This window comes from Scyliorhinus canicula, chromosome 9, assembly GCF_902713615.1.
Source record: "Scyliorhinus canicula chromosome 9, sScyCan1.1, whole genome shotgun sequence".
Lineage (NCBI taxonomy): Eukaryota > Metazoa > Chordata > Chondrichthyes > Carcharhiniformes > Scyliorhinidae > Scyliorhinus > Scyliorhinus canicula.
In genome coordinates, this window is record NC_052154.1 from 116,629,601 (window position 1) to 116,654,346 (window position 24,746).

Consider the following 24,746-nt stretch of genomic DNA (forward strand, 5'->3'; position numbering starts at 1 on the left):
AGCTATACCCTACTGTTCCTATCATTAATTTAAATACTTCCATCTTTGCCAGTTACACAACTTCATACAATTGTTCACTTTGGTCTATGAGGCATATGAATACCACATCAGAAGCTGGTCTTTTATAATTCTCATATATTATTTCTAACATATCATTCATAATTGACTTACACATCACTTCAGAGCTCAGATAGACAGTTGCCTAAAAACCATAGGTTGCATTTTTATTTCAAACCGATTTATCATCTTGATGTCGGGTGTCGGGATGATCGCGGAGCGATCAATTTTACCATTCCTGATTGCGGGAAGTCATCCCAGATGGCCACAACTGGCTTTTAAGAATGCCGGCTGGGGGTAATCCCCCTTTGGTTGCAGCGTTTGAGGGGGCAGGTGGCGCGAAGCTGGGCTGTGTGCTGGTCACCATGCACTTGCGGGGGGGGGGGGGGGGGGGGGGGGGGGGAACAAACAAAGACTGACTGGCGTCCACATGGGCATGTGAAGCTAACGGTGGTGGTCCCAGGTTGAAGATTGTCCTTCGTGCGCTGCTCAGCTCTACCCCCGCCACCGATCGGCAGTATATGACCTGCGGCTCTGTGGTCAAGCTGTTCAACGGCCACCACAACGTCTGCTTGCACTCCCACAAAGTGAAACACTCGTTGGGAAGTGGTCACCACTCTGTGACTGGGGTGGATGCAGCTAATGGGCAGGGAGAGCAAGCGAGGCCAGGTTTGTCTGTGAGGAATACCGATCAAACAAGGCCAGTCAATATGGCTTACACATGTCAACACTGGAAGAAACCTACACAATCATCACTTTGTATCGCCACTCTCTGGAACCAGGTAACAAGTGCTTTTGATGAGAATGGAGAAGTCGATGACTTGGATGTTTGGATAGTCCAATGCAGTGGAACCAGTAAGAAATGTAAAATTGTGTATGTTTGACAAGTTACTTCATCTCGTTTAAAGTCATAGTTTGTAAAGTAAAAACAAGATTGCACTTTTTTCTATACTTGTTTAAATTTTGAAAGAAATGGGAATACTTTTAAAACAAAGTTTGTGTGTAAATGTAAAGGTGCGCATGTTCAACTGAAATGCTTTTAGTTTTCAGTAGTTAAGGTTTATAAATTTGGAAAAATCAGGTATCAGAAATAAAGTTTCAAAGTAAAACAAAGAATGCTGGCTGAGACCGGCATTTAAATACACACGATGGAGTCTTTCCACCAGAGGCATTGGCCAGAACGTACACTGACGCCACGCGCCTTGTATGTCTGTGCTTTGGGTGCAAAATCACAGAGAAGACATTCTCCATTTTGTAGCTGCCAGCAGGCAAGCAACAGGACTGTGAAGAACCGCAGACGGATTATTTTGTAAAAAGGAAGAGAGGGCCAGAGACACAAACAGGCCAGGATCTCGCAATTGAATCTACTGGAGAGAGCTTCACAGGAGAGTCCATGGCAGGACAAAGCAGTGCTGGTGTGAGCTGTATCCAGGCACCAGGGCTTCTGGTGAACAAACAGTTAAGAAGAAACTGAAATCAAGAACAAAGCAGTGTAAAGATGATTTCTTGAGCTATGGCTTTAATTATGCCAATGCAAATCAGGATGCAAAGTCCATGTGTGTTATCTGCAGGGAACGACTGGTAAACAAAAGTTTACAACCCTCAAATCTTCAAAGGCATTTGAAGACTAAACATGGCGAGTTCGGGGACAAAATTCTTGATTTTTTTCAAAGGATGCAGCGAGAACTTAAATCTTCAGCTGAAGGGCAGCACGGTGGCGCAGTGGGTAGCACTGCAGCCTCAACGTCGAGGTCCCAGGTTTGATCCCCGCTCTGGGTCACTGCCCATGTGGAGTTTGCACATTCTCCCCGTGTTTGTGTGGGTTTCGCCCCCACAACCCAAAGATGTGCAGGGTAGGTGGATTGGCCACGTTAAATTGACCCTTACTTGGAAAAATGAATTGGTTGCTCTAAATTTTTTTTTAAATCTTCAGCTGAAGTCCTTAGCAGAAATATAATATTGAATAACAAAACAAGTGAGATCGCGAGAACAAAGCAGGCTCACTGGCCGTATTAAAGGTAAGCAATAATGGTGTGTCGCAAAGGTCGGCCAGCATGAGTTGCAAACGTTGGCTGCCGTGGGCCCCGAAGGTTCGCCGGTTGGTAAAAGTGGATCCCGGGCATTTCTTTCAAAGATAACAATGTGCAAGAACAGTGTCCATGAAACTCGAATCACAATTAACACCAAAAAAAAACATACACTGTGTATCAAAGCTGAACATAGCTCAAAATTGTGATTAAACACTTCTGTGTTCAGCACAGTGCTGCCCACGGAAGCACAGTGGTTAGCACATTTTCTTCACAGCTCCAGGGTTCCAGGTTCGATTCCCAGCTTGGGTCACTGTCTATGCGGGGGTCTGCACGTTCGCCCCGTGTCGCCGTGGGTTTCCTCCGGGTGCTCCGGTTTCATCCCACAATGGATTGGCCATGATAAATTGCCCTTAGTGTCTAAAAAGGTTGTGTGGGGTTACTGAGTTACAGGGTTACGGCGATAGGATGGAAGCGTGGGCTTAAGTGGGGTGTTCTTTCCGAGGGCCAGTGCAGACTCGATGGGCCAAATGACCTCCTTCTGCACTGTAAATTCTCTGTTCATTTCATTTACCGGGTCCATTTACTACAGTACCTCCCACAATTACTTTATTAAATGCTCAATAACCTATTACTGGACAATTAGACTCGCATTTGACACATTTTAAAAACTATTTTACAAACTATAACAGCTCTTTATACTGGGAGATTTTGATTTTATCTCAGTGAAATTTCCAATTGGGCAAAAATTTAGTTCTGGTATAAAAACGTACAGGCAAACCTCAAAAAACAATCAAAAACTGGCCCACAGCTTTCCAAGAAGCCGATACAATTCTCAAAAGTATCACAACTCAAAAACTCTGATTGGAACCCAATGACACCATGAAAACAAACACTTGCATCTGCTTTGTAACTTAAACTGTACAGCTATTCCTTGAAAAAGAGTGACAACTCACCAGTAGCCCAAGATCACATTCACTGTACCCTCTCTGAACGTTGCTCATGGAAACCATCTAATGCCAATTTCCTCCTCCCACCATCTCAGTTCAAAAAGTCGCTACTTTTTTTCTCCAGTAACTTCATTGCAGTGTTAATGTAAGCCTACTTGTGACATTAATAAAGATTATATTATATTTCTGTATCATTCAACTTAATCTAGTATTATTTTCTTCCTGCAACGAGTTCAAGTTGGATTTTCCCTCTTCAGTTCATACTGACAATCTTTTTCCTTCTCCTCATTCGAAAGCACTGCTCCCTGCTTTTCCCCACCCAACCAGGCATCAATCTCAGTTTCTGTAGATACACTTCTTCTCTTCATCGGCAGCAATTTCTGCCCTATATCTTCTATTGGCCACTGCTTTCCTTTCCTGCCTCCTTGTCATTACCATCCTTTTCTTCCCTTGCCGAAGCACTGCTCTCAGCGAAGACTACCTGCTGCAAAGTGTAGGGGCAGGAACTTCTGCCTGCAGGTCAATTCTCCCTTACAGTACACAGCAAGTAGATGCACTTCCATCATGGTAGGAATCAAGTAAGTGGTGATATACACATGCTGACTTTTTGTCAGCTATGACATGCCTCCCAGGTGCAACAAGATTCTGACAACTGACATGTTGGAAAACTTGATTCAAATACAACGCTCATTGTAACAGGACACTTCTTGTCATTTATCAGAATCTCACAAGCTAAAGGAAGTAACTGTATCAAAATTTTATCTTCAAAAGTTGCCTTTCATGAATTTTTTAAAAAATATTTTATTCCAAGGCATTTTCATACAACAAAAGCAGAACAACCAAACAACATGTTAACAACCAACACTCACTCCCCCCCGCTCCTCACCCCGCCCTTCTTCCATCCTGCATTCCCCATTTTCACCCCTTCCTCTCCCCCGTCCATTGCACCACCCTTCGCTGACCCCTGAAACCTCCTTAAAGAAGTCAATAAATGGCTTCCACCTCCGAGTGAAACCATCAACCCCCTCAAGACCAACTTGACTTTCTCCAGCCTCAGGAATTCCACTAGGTCGCACAGCCACACACCCGTTCTCAACTGCTCCAAGTCCCTCCACCTGAGCAAGATCCATCTCTGGGCTATCAGGGAGGCAAAGGCCAATGCATCGGCCTCTCTCGCCCCCTGGACTCACGGGTCTTCCGACATCCCGAATATCGCCAGCTCTAGAACCAGGGATTCCTCCACCCCCTCGACATTACGCCCACAAACCCCTGCCAGAACCCCTATAGCTTTGGATATTCCCAAAACTTGTGGACGTGATTCTTGGGCCCCCATGCACTGCCCACACCGATCCTCTATCCGCTTAAATAACCTATTCATCCTTGCCACCGGCATATGCGCCCTATAGAACATAGAACATAACAGCGCAGTACAGGCCCTTCGGCCCACGATGTTGCACCGTCCTGTGAAACCCTTCTAAAGTCCCTCTACACTATTCCCTTATCGTCCATATGCCTATCCAATAACCATTTGAATGCGTTTAGTGTTGGCGAGTCCACTACTGTTGCAGGCAGGGCATTCCACGCCCTTACTACTCTCGGAGTAAAGAACCTACCTCTGACATCTGTCCTATATCTATCTCCCCTCAATTTAAAGCTATGTCCCCTTGTGCTGGACATCACCATCCGAGGAAAAAGGCTCTCGATGTCCACCCTATCTAATCCTTTGATCATCTTGTATGCCTCAATTAAGTCCCCTCTTAACCTTCTTCTCTCTAACGAAAACAGCCTCAAGTCCTTCAGCCTTTCCTCATATGATCTTCCCTGCATACCAGGCAACATTCTTGTAAATCTCCTCTGTACCCTTTCCAATGCTTCCACATCCTTCCTATAATGTGGCGACCAGAACTGCACACAATACTCCAAATGCGGCCGCACCAGAGTTTTGTACAACTGCAACATGACCTCATGGCTCCGAAACTCAATTCCTCTACCAATAAAAGCTAACACACCGTACGCCTTCTTAACAACCTGGGTGGCAACTTTCAGGGATCTATGGACATGGACACTGAGATCTCTCTGCTCGTCCACACTACCAAGAATCTTACCATTAGCCCAGTACTCTGCCTTCCTGTTATTCCTTCCAAAATGAATCACCTCTCACTTTTCTGCATTAAACTCCATTTGCCACCTGTCAGCCCAGCTCTGCAGCTTATCTATGTCCCTCTGTAACTTGTAACATCCTTTTGCACTGTCCACAACTCCATGGAATAAGTAAACTGAATAAGGCACAAACAAAGCCAGAACAGCCAAACAACATGATAAACAACCAACACTCCTTCCCCCCGCTCCCCATCACAGCGCCCTTCTCCCATCCTGCATTCCATATTTTCACCACTTCCCCTCCCCCGACACCCCGAATATTGCCGCCTCTGGAACCTCTTTCACACACAACGAGAACGCATTCATCCTCTGCAGTGCCGCTGCCACATCCCAGCCTCCATCTCCCCTCCCAGCTCCTCCTCCCACTTGCGTTTTATATCCCTCACCAGGCACCCCTCCCAATCCATCAATTCCTTGTAGACCTCGGACACCTTCTCCTCCAGTATCTCATCCCTCGACAGTACCTCGTCCTGCGGGTGCCAGTTCTAGTAATTCTGCCCACTCACTGCCATATGTAAGCTAGACAGTTGGAATGAATCCGTTTGGACACATTCCCTAAGTGAAGTGGTCCTGATGTTATGCTGAAAAGAAACAAAGATCTGTAGTTCTTGGTTAAAGCAAGACTTGGCTCCTCCATGAAAAGAATGAAGCATTTTGTCCACAATAAATAATGCCATTGACTTCTTCAAACATAGAACTTTTGCTGAATATAGTATAACACAAGTTAACGGTCAGTTAACCATCAGAACATGTCCCAACCTAACTTACATGTACTTCAGGACAGAGCAGTTCAGAAAGGCCTTGTGAAAACATTTGCCGTCAACAAGGTTTTTGAATGGAGAAAAAAGATCTCCAAGGCAGACTCTTTTGACCAAACCATTCAACCAGAACTATTCTGCAGATCCTTCTTACGACACATGCTTTAAAGGTTTTTTAAAATTCCTTTCTATATAGCTTTACATAAGAATAAAGTTGAATTTCAGAAATAATAATGCATGCATAGACAAAGTAAAACAACTTCACAGTTTTATTTATATTCAAGAAGTTTCAGCAAAATGTGTAGTTGTTGTCAACATTATGCATGGTTTTACTACCATTTATCAGTTTCTTATACAGTAAGCTACCCACCCAAACTTTTCCAAAGCTAATGAAGCTGCATTGGTGGAACAAAACTGAATCTCAGTTCCAATCTTAGCTCATCATTTTCAAGTAGATATTAGGCAAGTGAAGACAAACTATGGAGTACTGCGAACAACAGGTTAATTTACAGAAATACTAACACTGAACCCAAGGTAAATGTTGTGCTAAAAGAAAAATGCAACCTTCTTTATGGATCCTACTCGGTGCAATAAGGGGAATCATCGATACCAAATTTGGGCAGCTACTGGCAAGTGCTGAGCCTGTTCCTGTCCCACCACACACAATGGGTTCTTCTTGCTCAGAGTCACCATCAACACCCCCCCCCCCCCCCCCCCCCCCCCCCCCCCCCCCCCCCCCCCCCCCACACCTCTGGGGTAAAACAAAGGTCTTTATGAAGAAGAAACATGTGTTGATTTTCCATTTGAAACACATTGTTCATCAATTTATTTTTCAGTCGGGTACAGATGGCTTTACCTACAGTGGCAACACACTAGTTGATTTATTTTTCTAATAGTTGGTTAATCTGCACTGATTAAGCTGCTGAAAATTAAACTAACAGATGGCAAGAAAATCTCATCATATTCCTTTCATGCTTAGAATGTGAAACTTGATTTTCTGATCATCAAGCATGTTAACTTTCATGCTCCAAACCCTCATGCGCCATGTGCGCAATACAATCATATTTAATACAGTTAAAATGTATCTTCTGTACACACAGATGTTTCCAGATGAGAAAATGAATTTGCTTGGTTAAGAATGAGATCACTAGGCTGACACCATTCTCTACAGCTACCAGACAAATTGAAAGGAGACTTCTCATTTTACATTATGAATTTTGCGTCCTTGAAAAATAAATAGGGGATTTTAATTTGCTATTCACGATGGTGTATAAAATGTTGCATTGTTCAATGTTGCTGTATAATAGCTATGTCAAATGGTGGTTCCTAATTCCCAGATCATCACATTTCTATCTCCCTACTACCACATTTCCATTCCCCACCCACTTACTTACTGACATTTTACATGTTAATTCTATTTGCTGCAAACTAAAAAAAATAATTTCTGCAAAGTGTCGCCATTTACCTTAAACTAATTGACAGCCTTTACAGCTGGGCAGATGGACTCCAGAGGAGAGTCGATATTTGCAGGCAGGCTGGGTAGCCCAGAGAAGAATTTGAATACCATTGTGACATAATTATGAAATGAGTCACTGGGTAAGGGGATAGATACTAGTTCTACCCACCACCAAGGATGAGGAAAAATTCATTAATTGTTAGTGATGTCACAATGAAAAGTTTATTTAATTATTCTTCGATGATGGCACGCGAGCCATTTTTGCGACAGTCATCACAATTATTCTGTTGATACAATTTATTTTCAGCATGGACTGGTATCGAATTCTGGGTTCAATTCTTAATCCAAGAATAGTTTACAAATTGTTAAGTGAATGATGCTACTGAACACACTGATCCATGTCTGTTACTTGATATACACAATGTGTTTCACTTTACAGCAATGGTTTTTGTAGTAATCCACGGGAGGCAGGAGTTCCGTCACCACACCAATATTTATTTACAATAACGATATTACAGGAGCAGCTACAAACAGTGCTGCTCGCAGTCCAGTCAACTTAAGACTGCTCACAAAGCCTACACAGGTGATTATATGGGCCCCCTCAATGAGCTATCATTGAGGGAGCTCATACTCCAATTGGCCAACGAATAAAGCCAATTGGAGTTCATTACACCCCTCCCCCCCAAGGTCCGAGGAATTCCTGCCAGCTGGCATTCCTCTGAGCTTCTTCCTGCTCCTCATGTCTGGGTCTGTCACCTCTGTGTCGTCCGCCGGGTCGTTCTCTGAAGTGGGCAGGGTGTACCTTATAGGTGCTCGTCTTTTCCTTGACGACCACCTTGGAAGTTGTTCGTCCTCCTCCTCGGGGAGAGGTGTCGCGGCGGCCTCGTCGAGTGTGTCCATCTCCGACTCTGATGACTGGATGACAGGGTCTGGAGAAATTGCTCAGGGCTGGGGTGTGGGTATCCTTTCCGTCTGGGCTATCCCAGCTTGAGGCGGTCCAGCTTCGCCTGCCTCCAGGTGTGGTTCCGCTGCCCTTATTTGGTCTAGGTGTTTCTTCAGCACCTTACCTCCTATTGAAACCTCATAAGATATGGGCCCTGTTTGGGACTCGACCGTGCCTTTGACCCACGTTGGTCCATTCCCATAATTCTTGACCCAAACCGATGCCCCCACCTGGAAATGTCTCTGCTGCCGACTATTAGCATGCCCCCTGCGTTGGGCCTCCTGTTGTTTCTCCACTTTTCCCGTTAAATTTGGGAAAAGGAGACAGCCTCGTTCGCAGCCGCCTTCCCATTAAGAGTTCAGCTGGCGGTATGCCCGTTGTGGAATGCGGTGTGGTCCTGTAATCAAACAGCCAGCGGGAGAGCTTTGTGTCTATTGACGCTGCCGGCTGCTTCTTGAGTCCCGCTTTAAGTGTCTGGACCGCTCTCTCTGCCAGGCCGTTGGTTGCTGGATGGTAAGGGGCCGTTTTGATGTGACGGACTCCGTTTTCCTTCAGGAATTTTCCAAATTCCCCACTTGTGAATGCCGTTCCGTTGTCCGACACCAATACCTCCGGCAGTCCATGTGTTGCAAACGAGGCCCTGAGCTTTTCAATTGTCGATGCGGTGCTTGCCGTGTTTACCCGGTGGACGTCCAACCATTTGGAGTGGGCGTCCACTATCACCAAAAACATTGAGCCCATGCAAGGGCCGGCGTGGTCAATATGCAGGCGGGTCCACAGTCTGCCTGGCCATTCCCACGGGTGCAATGGCGCCGCTGGTGGCACTCTTTGCCCCTGTTGGCACTTCTGGCACCGACGTACCAAGGCTGCTATGTCTGTGTCCAAACCTGGCCACCAAATGTAGCTTCGAGCTAGCATCTTCATTTTAGACACCCCTGGGTGTCCGTGATGTAACTCGGTTAAGATTGCCTGACGGCCCTGAGCTGGGACGATTACTCGGGCTCCCCATATTAGGATACCGTCTTCTACGGTTATTTGGTCCCTTCTGCTCCAGTATGGGTGCATCTGGGGCTCCACTGGTCTTTCCAGTTCCCCTGTTAACAGTAAATGCTTCATCTTGGCTAAAACTGGGTCTTTTTGCGTCCACAACCGAATATGTTGTGCGTCTACTGGTAGGGTGTCCAAAAAATTTAGAGTCATTACTGTCTCCTGTACTTTTGGTATTTGCGGCGGAGTGTCCGGGAGGGGAAGTCTGCTCAAAGCATCTGCATGTGCTACTCACGTTCCCGGTCTGTGCTCCAGAACGTATCTATATGCCGCCAGTAGCAACGCCCAGCGTTGGATTCTAGCTGATGCAATCGGGGGTATTGACTTGTCTTCTTTTAATAACCCTAATAACGGCTTATGGTCCGTCACTATGGTGAATTTCCGCCCGTACAGATACTGGTGAAATTTTTTTACTGCGACTATCACCGCCAGTCCTTCCTTCTCGATTTGGGCGTACTTCCCCTCAGCCATCGCCAAGGTCCTCGAAGCATAGGTATTGGCTGTTCTTCCCCATTCCTTCCTCTATGGGCTAAGACGGCTCCTACCCCGTAGGGGGATGCATCACAAGTGACCACCAATTCCTTCCTTGGGTCATAATGCTCTAGGACATTTTTGGATGACAGCTGTTCCTTAATGTCCCTAAATGCTCGGTTTTGGCGGGTGGACCATTTCCATTCTTGCCCCTTTTTTAGTAGCTGGTGGAGGGGTTCTAGGATGGACGCCCTATTTTCAATAAATTTTCCATAATAGGTTACCAACCCTAGAAATGATCGTAACTCCTGGACCGTGGTGGGAGCTGGGGCTTCTTTTATTGCCCTTACTCTCTTCTAATGGATGTAAGCCTGACTCGTCTACTTTATATCCCAGGATCGTCACTTGTGGGGCCAGAAAAACACATTTTTCCCTTTTTAGCCGTACGCCTGCCTTTGCAAAACGCCTGAGCACTTCCTCCAGGTTCCTTAAGTGTTCCCTGTTTGTCCTACCCGTGATTAAGACATCGTCCAAATAAATCGCCACCTGCGGTAGTCCCTGCAGAATATTTTCCATTGTACGCTGGAATATAGTGCAGGCTGATGACACTCCAAAAGGTAGCCTAGTATAACGAAAAAGGCCCTTCAGGGTGTTGATCGTAGCGAACTTCTGGGCGCCCTTGTCCAGTTTTAACTGCAGGTAGGCGTGGCTCATGTCTAGTTTCGTGAACAAAAGTTCACCTGCCAATTTGGCATATAGGTTGTCTATTTTCGGGATTGGGTATTTGTCCAGCAGTGCGTATTTGTTTACTGTGTGTTTGAAATCTCCACAGAGACGTATCGAGCCGTCTGGCTTCAAAATTGGTACCACCGGCGCTGCCCATTCCGAGAATTGTACTGGTCTGATAATGCCGTCGCGCCGTAACCTTTCTATTTCGTCATCTACTTTCTTCCTTAATGCAAAAGGTACCGGTCTGGCCGTACAAAATTTCGGAAGGGCTTCTGGGTCCACGTGCAAAGTTGCTTTGGTGCCTATGATTGCCCCCAAACCTTCCTGGAAGACCGCCGGGTATTTTTGGAGTACTCCACTCAGCTGCCCGCTTCCACTCTGGAAAATTTTCATCCAATCTAATTTTAGGTCTTTCAGCCAGTTTCGTCCAATTAAGCTCGGTCCGGAGCCCTCTACTATCGTCAACGGTAATCTGAGCAATTGTTTCTCATATTCCACAGGTACATGAGTCGTGCCTAGAACTTCCAGGGGTTCCCCCGTGTAGGTTTTAAGTTTTGTCGATCTTTTTGTTAGGGTTAGTGGCTGGAGTCCATCTTTGATTTTTCTAAATGCTGCCACTTCCATTACGGGCCGCACCCGTGTCTATTTCCATTATTGTCGGCCGCCCGTTCACCCATGGGGTAATCCTAATGGGTTCTGTTTTCTTCGTTGTAATATTATATAATTGTTCCCCTTCGGAGGAGGATGGGGCATCTAGGTTGTGTACTTCCCTGCGTCCCCACCTGCTATTCCTCTTTTGCCACCTCCTTCTAGGGTTTCTGTCGTTGTTACCCCACTCTGTCTGGTGCCAGAAACGCTCCTTCTCTGTTGGGGGAGCCTCAGCCGGTACTTCCCTCTGTCTCCAGTTAGTCCTGGCAGACTTGGGGTTTTCCTTTTTCCCTCTATTCCTCAGGTTTTTCCTGAGAGCGGCTATCTGGTAGCAGGACCCGTTGTGGTAGTCCCTCTCACAGGTATCTACCTCCATTGGCATGCCCTGTAGTTCCTGCGCCCCACTTGCTGCCTTTTCTAGGGACAGTGCGAGCTGTAACGCCTGCCTGCAGTCTAGCTCAGTTTCCGCCAACAGGCGTTTCTGTATTGTGAGGTTGTTTATACCACACACTAACCGGTCCCGAAGCATTTCATTTAGTGTCGGGCCGCACTCACATTTTTCCGCCAGCCTTCTCAGGCGGGTCAAGAAATTCGTGACCGACTCCCTGTCTTCCCGCTTCGCTGTGTAGAATCTGTACCTACGCAAAATGAGGGGTGGTTTTGGGTCGTAGTGCTCTTTCACCAATACCGTTACTTCTTGGAAAGTTTTCGTGTCCGGCGCATCGGGATAAGTCAGACTAGGTATAATGGCAAAAGCGGAGGGTCCGCACGCCGACAGCAGGATAAGCCGTCTCCTTTCGTCCGTCAGTATATCATTTGCCCGGAAGAAGTAACACATTCTCTCCACATACTGGGACCAGTCCTCAATAGCCGGGTCGAATGCCTCTAACCTCCCAAAAAACGGCATTTTTAAAATGGCAAGGCTTACCCTCCAAGTGCGGCAGCTGGTCTCCGCAAAATTTGTAGTTTACCTCGTCGCCACTGTAGTAATCCACGGGAGGCAGGAGTTCCGTCACCACACCAATATTTATTTACAATAACGATATTACAGGAGCAGCTACAAACAGTGCTGCTAGCAGTCCAGTCAACTTAAGACTGCTCACAAAGCCTACACAGGTGATTATATGGGCCTCCTTAATGAGCTATCATTGAGGGAGCTCATCCTCCAATTGGCCAACCAATAAAGCCAATTGGAGTTCATTACAGTTTTGATGGTTCCCCAGCATGCACCCCAATCTAACAAATATGCTAATGAAGGCAAGTGCTGCTTGGTTATGGTTTCCCATGTACCAACAACCCTTTTGTCCAAATGGACATTCTTCATCCTTCACGAGGATTAGCAGACTATGTGACCATGGAAGGATATTTGAGTTCTCGTGTCCTCACGCAAAATTTGCACAAAGACACCTTCAGCAGAAACGATTAGTTCCCACTCACCTGTAAGAAATCAGGCTGATTTTAAATGTGGCCTGCCTAGGCGTGCTCACGTGAACTATGCTCTCACTACCTATGGCCACAAGCTACAGACATGCTGGAGATTTTTGAATCATGGAATCATAGAATTTACAGTGCAGAAGGAGGTTATTCAGCCCATCGAGTCTGCACCGGCTCTTGGAAAGAGCACCCTACCCAGGTCCACACCTTTACCCTATCCCCGTAACCCCATCCAACATTAAGGGCAATTTAGAATGGCCAATCCACCTAACCTGCACATCTTTGGACTTTGGGAGGAAACCGTAGCACCTGGAGGAAACCCACGCACACACGAGGAGAACTTGCAGACTCCGCACAGACAGTGACGCAAGCCGGGAATCGACCCTGAAGCTGTGAAGCAATTGTGCTCACCACGATGCTACTGTGCTGCCAAATGATTGATAATGGCCAAACAATGGTAATTAATGCCTTCCAACTGTAAAAGGGCACACATAAGATTTATTACAATGTATTGGTATATATCATCTTCCACCAATATTTTGAACATCCAGCTGGCAATTCTACTGACAAATGTTATTCTCAAATTATCAATTCCAAAAAACGCATCTGAAATTTAATAATCATTGGAGAGGCAATAAGGCTGTGATCAACATTCTGACATCTTTGTGTGCAATATAACTAGACAAAGACAACTCTTCGCTGGAGGAGGTTCATTAATTGTGCTCTATTATTAATTTATTCTATGAAAAACTTGCAAAGCAATCAAATGTAGCTGTCCATAATAAAGTCATGGTCAGACACAAAAACTAATTATAACTGTGCTGCCATTATCCTAACAGTTAAGTGACATCTATGGCACAGTCTCATTTTGAAAACTAGCATGCAATGCACCTACAAAGAGATGCTGCCATTTCAATCCAGTGAAATAAGACTGTTTTAAAAATTGAGTGTGAATGAAGATTTTATTGTTATATTAGTTTTGTATTAAAAAATCTCGGAATACTAAAAAATACAATAGAAAGACATTTTCACATAGTTGGACATTTGAGCTGCCATCTTGGTATTAATAACATAAGAGCAAGTAATCCCCTAGACATTAAGTGAGCTTTGAAATTAATTTTATCAAAAACCTGTGACACTGGATATTAATGCTCTTTTCAGGGCCCTTCCTAGAAGCAGCTCATTAAAAGAATAGCCAATAGACATGTCTTTTGATAATAGCATTCACGCAGACGACAGGAGTAACTTCTATCAGGATGATCCGATTATATATTTGCATACGCAGTAATGATATTTCTCTCTTTTCATGACTACTCCAGACACCTTATTCAATAGAATTTTCAAAATGTGAAGTTTAATTTTTATTGTGGTATTTTTGCAACAAAGGTGGATGGTCTAATACAGTTAATTCCCCAAAAGGTTTTGTATAATTATTGGGGTCTGTAACCATATTTGGGGTTTGAAGCATCCTGACTGAAATTACAAACTTTTATTTCAGACAGTAATTTCAATAACAACAATTAAATCACTGGAATTGCTGAAAACAACAAACTCACCTTTAGGCAAACATATACCAATATAGGCAACTTTTATTACTGTTTTGTTAAATCTCTGTACGAGATCAAATGAAAGCCTTAGAAAAAGATCCAAAGTAAATTGGTGAATCCTTTTAGGAGTTGATATTAAACCACTGTCCTCTGTTGTACGGGCTCTGTAATGAGACATCACTAGAGGACTCAGTGACCAACGTGGCACTCGGAAGTCTTGCTAACATGCTTGCTCCAAAGGTGACACACTATGTCAGAAATCTTACTTGCAAAACTGACAATAACCTGGAGTTCACGAATAGATAGATGGCAGATTAGAAATAGTCATGATGATGATGAGTGGACTATTGCAGTTTCAGTAAGACTCTAAACAAAAAGCATCTACAGCATTAAAAAGATCTCTTGGTTCATTGCTGCATTAACATAAAATATATAAAACTGTAGGATGCAGGCAATTGTTGGGACATCCTGTATAATGAACTCACTGTCCTAGTTGAATAATTTGGAATAAATGGTAAAAGTAAAGCAAGTGTAAACTTGAGGTGCCAAGAAGACAATGGTTTGTCTGTTGCTCAACTGGAGTAGCTTGAAAACACCATCCTTGTCAGGAAAAAGGGAGTACTTTTTGAAGAGGGTTGAGAAGGAGTTTTAAAAAATAAAACTAGAGTACACAATTCTGTTTTTTCCAATTAAGGGGTAATTTAGCATGGCCAATTCACCTACTCCGGGCATCTTTTTGTGTTGTGGGGGTGAGACCCACGCAGACAGGAGGAGAACGTGCAAACTCCTTACGGACAGTGATCCGGGGCCGGGATCGAGCCTGGGTCCTCGGTGCCAGGAGGCAGCAGTGTTAACCACTGCACTACCACCACCATACTGCCCCCGAGAAGTAGGATTTTTAAAAATGGAATGGATAGAATTAGATATGCCAAAAATAGGAAAAGCGAATCGAGTAGTCATGCTGCATAAATGATAATGCAATCCTTACAGCTTTTGACTACTGGGTCAATGGTAACCCTCAATTATTATATAACCTAAGGTGATGTTCTTTCTCTGGAACGTGAGGAAATATCTCTTGATCGGTTTGTTAATGACGTCTCAGCAGACACAGAAAATATTTACCTGCCAAGGCTCTATTGACAGAGGAATGAGTGGCTAATCCAGGCTGTCCTCGTTCGTGGAAGATACCAGCGTAAGGAAGGTACTCAGGCAGCAGAAATCGCCTGCAGAAAGTAAAATATTCGCTCAAATACAAATGGGCAATAACATTCTTATATAAATGATCAATTCTTTTAAAGTGAGTAGCAATTTAGTATTTTGACTTGAAAATATAAATTTAGAACGGGGAAAGTTTGGAAGTTGAATGTTGAAAATCTACTTTCATATGGTCCAACAGGTTTCAGAACAAGAGGATGAAATGTAATGTAGATGGTTCAGAAGCAGCATACTTTATGCACGAACATCTGCAGGATTCATGTTGCTGACAGCTTCTGAGTCCCTTGCACTCTTGTGGTAACATTTCCGCATTAACTCTATAAATTTGTTGGATATCCAATTTCCTTTTTAATTTCTCTACAACGACTTGACACAACAATTGTGAGAGAAAATGTTTTAACTCCACTGTCATAACCCTTCATTTTACTTGATGTGATGTTCTTTCACTGCGCCTGATCTCCAAAATGTAAAGCATTAGAGATGCAAACCAAAATCTTGCTTTCTCAGGTACACAATCATTAATTAACCATGTCCCATGTAAAGGAAGGATTTAAAATGGAAAGAAGGAAGTATGTGACTCAAGTTGATTTTTCTTGTATTCTTAAACAACTCCTCACTATCTCTCCCTCAGCAAGAGATCTGCTGAATTGGATACTTCAGCCATCTATGTAATCTTAATAGGTTGGGGAAAGGTCAGGGAAGAAATGAGAGGAAGAGAGGATTCACATATAAGCTGTCTAGAGTAGAGGGAAAATTGGAGAAAACGCATTTGAAGATTATTACCAAAAATATTGGAGGATCATACAGTAGCTTGCCATCCAGGAGATAATTTGGTTGAAATATCCAACATGCACTCACAATCATTCAAGATACCTACCAATCACAGCCAACAACATTCTTGCAATTCCATTAACTTTGAATTGATGCTGTAAATACATTTCAGCAGGCATCAAACTTACAAATGTACTCATCGGTCTTACCGGGGAACGAAACGTCCCAGTGATGGGGCTGTCATTCTCGCATTTCTTGGAGCTCGATGGCGTGACCTTTCTCCTCCATCCCTTCAACACAAAAAAAGGAAAAGAAACAAACATTCGTTGAATACCAAATAAAACAGTTAATAATGCTATTCATTTCAACTCACTTCAAATAGTTTTGCAGGTGTTCGCTTTTTCCATTAAAGAAATGCAATGCTTTATGTACCACAAGGAAAATGTAGAATCTGAACATTACCTTAATTTTAATGAGGCATTATATTCATAAAATTCAACTATCAGTTATGCGTTGTTTGGGAAGGGATAAGAGCAATAAGTAATTTTGTTTGTCAGGAGACATCATCAGACGGCTGATGTAGTGATGCATTTCAACATAATTTACAACTTCATACTGTTGGTTTGAAAGTGCACTAGACGTTTGCTAAATCAATTTGCAGAGGTGATCTCTTGAAACAAATATGAATCTGACTATACTTTTGGTTCTGGTGCGCAAATTTTCCAGTAATTCGGAGTACAGTAAGAACTATTGTTGAGGCTTTTACAACTTAATAATTTTCTGCTACAACTTACTTCATATCTATATTCAAATTTATTCAGGTTCAGGAAAGATATGCAAATGACCACAAGATAACAAAGATATGTACATATACTGTTTCATTAAGTTGACATCATTTATTCACTTTACTATATATAAAGACACATGCCAAGACATTTTGTTGTGTTTCCTTTTGAGCTACGAAAGGCAAACATTGGTCAGAAGAGTGAAGTGGTGGGATGGAGGGGGTGGAGTTGGGAAGGTGAAAACAGGGGAGCATTCTAATAATAATAATAATAATCTTTATTGTCAGAAGTAGGCTTACATTGCAATGACGTTACTGTGAAAAACCCCTCATCGCCACATTCTGGCGCCAGCTCAGGGACACAGAGGGAGAATTCAGAATGTCCAAATTACCTGTGTAAGACCCTCCACAAAGCAGATGTACAGAGATGCAATGCAAATGGATGTTGATGCTCACACAAACATTGACACGGTGGTAATAAAAACAAAGTGCTGGAAATACTCAGCAGGTCTGGAAGCAACTGCAAAGAAACAAGAGTTAATCTTTTGAGTTGAACATACTCTTTTTTGGAACCTCAGACGAGTAATTTTCCACTGGAAAGATTAACTCTGACCCTCTTGCCACAGACACTCCAGGCCTGCTGAATATTTCCAGCACTTTGTTCTTATTTCATACACAGTATTTTGCTTTTATTTACATAACTTTCTCCAGAATGATTTGAAGGTTTTATTAAAAAAGGGGATCCTATATATGTTATTCATTGTTCCATAGTACTTTCAGCACAATAACAGGCCATTTGGCCAAACAAAATAATATCAGCATTCAATACAAAATAATACCAGCACTTGAATCAGGTATTCTGAGCATTGCAAAGAAAGGTTCTGAGAATCTTGCATGTAGGCATGGGGTAACTGGGCAAGGAGTCCAGGAATCCGCTAGAACTGAGAAAGAACAGAGTGCGGTTCTTGGATCGTAACCTCCAAGTATGTGATTTTGTTTGGAAGACTTTTCCTACATTCTTTTCGACTGCACCACCTTCCTTGTTGGATAGTATGCTATCACTTGCAGGGCCTCGTGAGGGATGTATTTCCAGCATCTCTGAGCAAATCTTGTCAAAGGATGAGATGCAAGTAAAATGGGAGGGAGAACTGAGGCCTGTTTTAGATGGGAATGTGTGGTGTGAGGCCCTTCGTAGGGTCAACTCCATGTCCTCCTGTGCACAACTCAGTCGAATTCAGCTCAAGATAGTATGTAGGGCTCACCTAACTAAAGCTAGGATGAGTTGTTTCTTTTTGGCAGTGGAGGACAGGTGTGAGCAGTGTTCTTTCGGGGTGGCTAATCACACCCATATGTTTTCATTGTATCCCAAGGTGGCAAGCTTTTGGGCCTCCCGCTTTAACACCATGTCAGCGATTCTTAACATTGATCTGGAGCCTTGTCCTTTATTGGCCATTTTCAGGGTATTGGACTCACTGGGATCGCAGGTGGGGTTGAAGGTGGATGTTCTCGCCTTTGCCTCACTAACAACCCGAAGGAAAGTTCTGCTGGTTTGTTAGTGTGTGGAATTTGTACCACCTCAACCACCAACTTGCGATAAAATTCTCAGCTTTAAATGTTATCACACACAAGTGCAACACGAAGTTATTCTAGCTCATTACCCCAACATCACACTCTTAACACATTTGATACGTTGTTATGACAGATAATTGAAATGGGACGATGCTCCACTTTATAGTAATTAATTGGAATGTAAACCTATCAAGCTTGATCAGTGCAGCATTCTATTATTTTTCCATTCCCTAACCACCGAATGTGCAGCTTTGTCACACCTTGACTCAACTCCAGGTATTTTGCTCCAATAGAAAACATTCTGTAAGGTTCACTGGATGAAGTAAGAAGTTCCTTCTAAGCTTTCAATTCAGTGAAGTTAAATTGTTACTTCTTGTAATGGTAATTATGGCAAAAATACTTGATAAATAACATCGAAGATCAGTCATTCTCTTTCCTCTGGGCAAAGGACAGCTAAACTCATAAATTAAGCACACGGCATCCCTTCATCTCTTCAGTACACACATTCTATGCTGATCAGACTGTCCATCTCATTCCGAAGGAAGATCTTTGCATTCTCAAAATGTAGTGCAGAATTTGAGATGAGTCTGCTAAGAATAATAGATTGATTACATTGGGAAATGTACATAACATTCCCGTAACAGCCTCCCCGAACAGGCGCCGGAATGTGGCGACGGGGGGCTTTTCACAGTAACTTCATTTGAAGCCTACTTGTGACAATAAACGATTTTCATTTCATTTCATAACCAGATCTTGGTCCATGGGAGTTCAGACATCAACCGCTCTAACAAGCAAACATCCACCTACTCAAAACAATGGTTTGTTTTTACTTAACTCAAAATTCCCCACTGCAATTACATAAGTACTGCAAATGCAAACAGACACACAAACCAGTGAAAGCTAAATTTGAGTATGAAAAAAACAATTTTAGTTACAACAATTTTTGCATTGACTGCATATTTGCATAAATGGTTACAACTTGAAGGTAGATTAATCAAAGTACTTTTTGATCACAAAAGAAACTGTCAAACCATCTGTGCTCTTTTTCTGCTTTCTCTACATTCACTCAAACATTTTGACCAATTCTCAAAGTTTTACCTCATTTTCGATGCTCCCACCTGATTTTTTGTACTTCAGTTATTTCAATTCTTGCACAAAAGTAACAGGTTGGCTAACAAGTGTTAATGGTAAAACCCTGCATCCGGCACACCCATCATGGCACACCCTCCAATTAGACTTCTACCTTTAGTGCTGCCACTTCCCACCCACCAATACAAATATGTAAGATGGGTGATATTACAGAAACCATTACAGCTACCGAAACTGCATAATGAACAAGCAGATTTGCACCAAATGTTATATCGTTCCATTTTTTACTCTGGTTTTCTGACTCAGGCTAAAATAAAATTGCAACCAGTTTAAATATAGTGTGTGCTACTTAAAAGCCATTAAACTGTTTCGGCTGCATGTCTGACTTAAATTGGAAGAATTTGAACTTGGGACTTAAGAGATCAAGTTGTTAAAAAAGGTGACTTCTCCATTCAACCCCTATGAAGAACTGTAATTTAAAAGCTGGAAGAATTTCTGGGTTTCACACTGGAAAGGGCAAAAGCCAAGTAACAGTCTGCATGGGTGCCTACATGGAAAATGCTGTTGAACTTTTTTTTTTACAAAAAAGGCAGCCTCCAACTGAAGTTCCTTTTATCCTTTCGATTGCCTTCAATTTTTTTCCATTGCTCCTGGCGAAGTTGAAAATTTGTCATTTGAGTCCAATGATAGATTAATTTATACTATCAATGTATGGTACAGATGCGAGACCAGGTCAAAGTTGCTCAGAACAGAATACTGCCGTAACTTACCTTCTGGTAAATAATGGAAATTGGCAGAGTCCTCAAACTTTGATTCAATTGCATGACGTCTAAGAGACAACAATAACAATGAATTCTAACTATTCTCTCTAGAAGTGTGAAGGTGATTTGTTCAAGGATGAGTAAGCTGATGCAATGTGCCCACATCCATCACAGAAAATCACTGTTCATAATGGGGAAGATAGGTAATTGAAGCATGGATGATTGCACTGTAGTTACAGTGAGGAGTTCAGAGATGTTCATTTCGTAACTTATATAACACGTTGAATTGGAAAAAGAGCCAGAAAAGCACATGTCATAGATCACTTATGGGCCTTGCAAAAAAGGGCATTATTAACAGCGACATTACCATGGGCAGATTACCCTGGTCAGTAACCTTTAGGAGTTGATGGTGGTTATTCCCATCGGATGCTTATATAACAAACTTCACTCCATATATAAACCATGGGGGTGAGTTACTTGTAATAATTTGTATACTGTAAAGAAGACAAAGGGTTAAGAATTTCATGTTAATGCTGCTCGCCACCAGATGGGGATGTCCAAAGATGTGCAGGTTAGGTGGATTGGCCATGATAAATTGTCCTCAGTGTCCAAAATTGCCCTTAGTGTTGTATGGGGTTATTGGGTTATGGGGATAGGGTGGAGGTGTTGACATTGGGTAGGGTGCTCTTTCCAAGATCCAGTGCAGACTTGATGGGCAGAATGGCCTCCTTCTGCACTGTAAATTCTATGAAATCTATGAAATGACTCCTGGGAATCTGGGAGAAGGTGCTTAGGCGCGAGAGAGATTAATTGTATAGTTGAGAGTTCTGTAGTTCGAGATACATAGTTTAGTTTAGTATTCTTTTATCTAGAAATTTGTTCAAATCTTATTTAAATAGTGTAAATAAATCAGCTTTGTTCATTTACTTAGCTTGATGTTCTTTGTTCAACACTATGTAATCAAGACATCCTGACCAACAAAACAGAGAACATCACATCGCTTTTCTGAATTTTCCTGAACCTTGGACACTAGAAGTACAAAAGTGTATTCTTAAAAATAAGGCAACACATGCTTCAAAGAAAAATAAACCCTTTTTTAAAAAATGGACATAACAATTATCTTAAAACAGTGCTGCCAATATTACCAGAATTGATGGTGCTCAAGCCTTTCCACTTCAAGGCTTTCAACCAATTAGCACAGTGAATCAATAACAAGAAACACATGGTCCTGTGTACAACACAGCACAGAACAGATGATTTATGTTTTTAATGTAATATTATGCTTGAGAATACTGAAAAGAGAAGAAACAGGAGGAGTGCAAATATGCTGCCAGTGCCAAGAAGCCCACCACACAACAAAAAAGCTAATAGAGGATGATAAAAGCCAATGGCAATGATAAGCCAATAGTAAAGAACACTTCAACAAAAAAAAAACAGCATTATTTTTCTGGTGAATTGTGTCATGACAGACAATTAGCAGAGATTACACCAATCCCACAGACACACACACCCACACAATTAAATCACAACAGCATTACACAAGCTTCTCGAGACTGCAGGGCTTGAAGCTGAAGAGACTTTTTACGTTAGTTTGAACTCTCGTGCTAAATACTTGTACTTAATCAGACATTATCTGTAGTTAAGTGGAGACCAATGTAAGTAGCAAGAAAATGTAACAAGAAAAAATGGACTATAAAATGTTATTCATCAATAGCAGCCCAATCTTAAAATTGCTCAGGAACTGAATTTATTTGTAAAAGACGCAAGCACTGGTTACATGCATGATTTATAATGATAATTAACTTGGATTCCTAATACCTTCCAGTCTTCAGATTCAAACGTGTTATGCATCTCTTTTCTTAAACTGCTTTTGCTTTTTACAAGCCTCCAGAAAGCTCATACCTGCTAAGCTTTTGTTACATCTCCTGCCCTTGTAAAGACTTGGCATCCATCACTTTTTTTCCTTTGAAATGCCCTTTGATTTGTTTCTACATTACAGATGTTAAAAAGTCAAAGTTGCTTTTGTTCCAGGTTAAAGAAATATCCAGGGTAGATATTCTTGGAATCACACCATCATATTCCAGCAGGTATATACATCTTCTATTGAGTCAACAGTGCCCAGTTATGTAACGAATAAACACCAAAACATTCATGGTTCCTGGGAATGCCAAGTAGGCCACATTAAGGGAGAACTGAATGAATGTCCTGAAAATGACTTCTCTTTGCTGCAGCACAAGAGGCTCAATTCATCCCACACAAATCAAGAATGTGCATCCAAAGATATGCAGGTTAGGTGGATGGGCCACTGAGATTTGGTGGGATTACCAGGATTGGGCAGCAAAGCGGGCCTAGGTAGGGTGCTCTTTCGGAGGGTTGGTGCAGACTCAATGGGTCGAATGACCACCTCTGCATTGTAGTGATTCTATGAAACTATCACCCACTCCCAATAGATAAACACTGTCAGAACTGTTGCAGAAGGGCATATTCCTTTGGGTTTCGCCCTTTCCCATTCATTAACCATTCTCGACAAAGTTCCAGGGGGCAAATGACAAATGGGCCAGAAATTTCCCTGACTGCAACTCAAATGTTTGTGATCTGCTGCTGGCAGTGGAAGAAACCCCACCATTGGTAGGTTTACAGATGCCACCTGATATAATTATGCGTTGTTCTTCTATGTGAAAACTGAACAGCACACCCCACAAAAAACACGTGAACAAAACACATGTGGTAAATTTTCTAATTGGTCCAAGGCAGCATGGTAACATTGTGGTTAGCACTGTTGCTTCACAGGGCCCCCAGATTCGATTCCCGGCTTGGGTCACTGTCTGTGCAGAGTCGGCATGTTCTCCCTGTATCTGCGTGGGTTTTTTTTTTCCAGGTGCTCGGGTTTCCTCCCACGAGTCCCAAAATACGTGCTGTTAGGTCATTTGGAATTCTCCCTCTGTGTACCCGAACAGGCGCCAGAATGTGACGACTAGGGGCTTTTCACAGTAACTTCATTGCAGTGTTAATGTAAGCCTAGTTGTGACAATAAAGATTATTATTAAAAAGGTACGAATGATCCCAACCTCTCGGATTATCCATATGCACATCAAAATGTTTGACTCCAACATGTTGACCAAACGTATTGTGCATTTTGTAACAAAACATGACCTGAGAGTTACGTTTTACATGAAAGAAAAATTAGGTTGACAGGAAACCTATACAAAATGACTGAGAAAAAGAGATTCAAAAATAAACCAGTATATCTAACAGGTCAAAAGCCCTAAAGTTCTGCATAACAGCAACGTATTTGCAGATTTGTCGGTCTGCGGTCTTGATTAAAGTACACAGAAACAAAATAATTACTAAAATAGGATGTGAGATGCAACGGAAAATAAGCATAACTTAATTGTAGCTTTAGACAAATGATAGCTGTCTATTATTTGCGTGTCCTTGGTATTGCTAGAAAATCACTTCTCCCTCTCCCTTTTTACACTTGTTGGGTACAGCAGCATTGAGAAAACAAACATCTATTACTTCCCTGGATGTTGGTTTATTTTTTGTAATGAAATCTTATTCCAGGCATTACAAATGGAGACTTTGAGCCATTTTCACTCTTGTTCACAGGACAACACCATAATTGATCACAGGCAGTTGATACTAATCCTGAGAGAGACTGCTCTGTTCTATCATTAATTGGATAATTTTCTGAGCTGAGCATAGTATTTATTCATCCTCAATGATGTTCATTTGGAGCTACAGGTACACACAGAGCTCTCCAAGTTAAATACAACTGATTCTAAGAGTTGTGATGGTGTCATTGAGAACACAGCTAACTCCAGCAAAAGAAAACCCATTGTCAGATACAGCAAAGCCAGTGTTAAATTATCTTTTGATTTGTATTGTAATATGCTTTCTGTTTCAGTCTTCGAGACAACAACAGTTCAGTGCTTTGTTTTGACATCAACAAGACAGAATATTTTAGATTATATACATGGGCAAAATAGACAAAATAGGCTGAGGACAAACGTGACCATGTTGGACAGCAAGACAGACTGAACTGCTCTCAATTTTTTCTTTCTGAGCAACACACTCAGTTTTCTTAACCTATTGGGTGATAAACCCTTGACACCCTCTTACCATTTGTAATCCAAGTTTTGCTCAGATCATATGTTTGCTCTATGAGGAAAATCAAGAATAAGAGTCATGTCTGTGATGATGGAGCATGAACAAACTATTCACACCATCAAATTTCTAGTTGGTTAGTATATGGTTAAAAAAATGTATTTTTGCCTTTGGACAAACCTAAGTTTTTAACATATATGGATAGTCACCACGAGAGTATATT

General features: G+C 42.4%; 1 protein-coding gene across 1 annotated transcript in view; it reads right to left on the reverse strand.

Annotated features, from left to right (window-relative positions):
- LOC119971629 (activating molecule in BECN1-regulated autophagy protein 1-like) overlaps window positions 1-24,746 on the reverse strand; it is a 520,908-nt gene that overhangs the window by 301,592 nt on the left and 194,570 nt on the right. Inside the window, 2 exon segments of the mRNA XM_038807450.1 lie at window positions 15,350-15,450; window positions 16,423-16,503. Coding sequence (XP_038663378.1) covers window positions 15,350-15,450; window positions 16,423-16,503 — 182 coding nt within the window.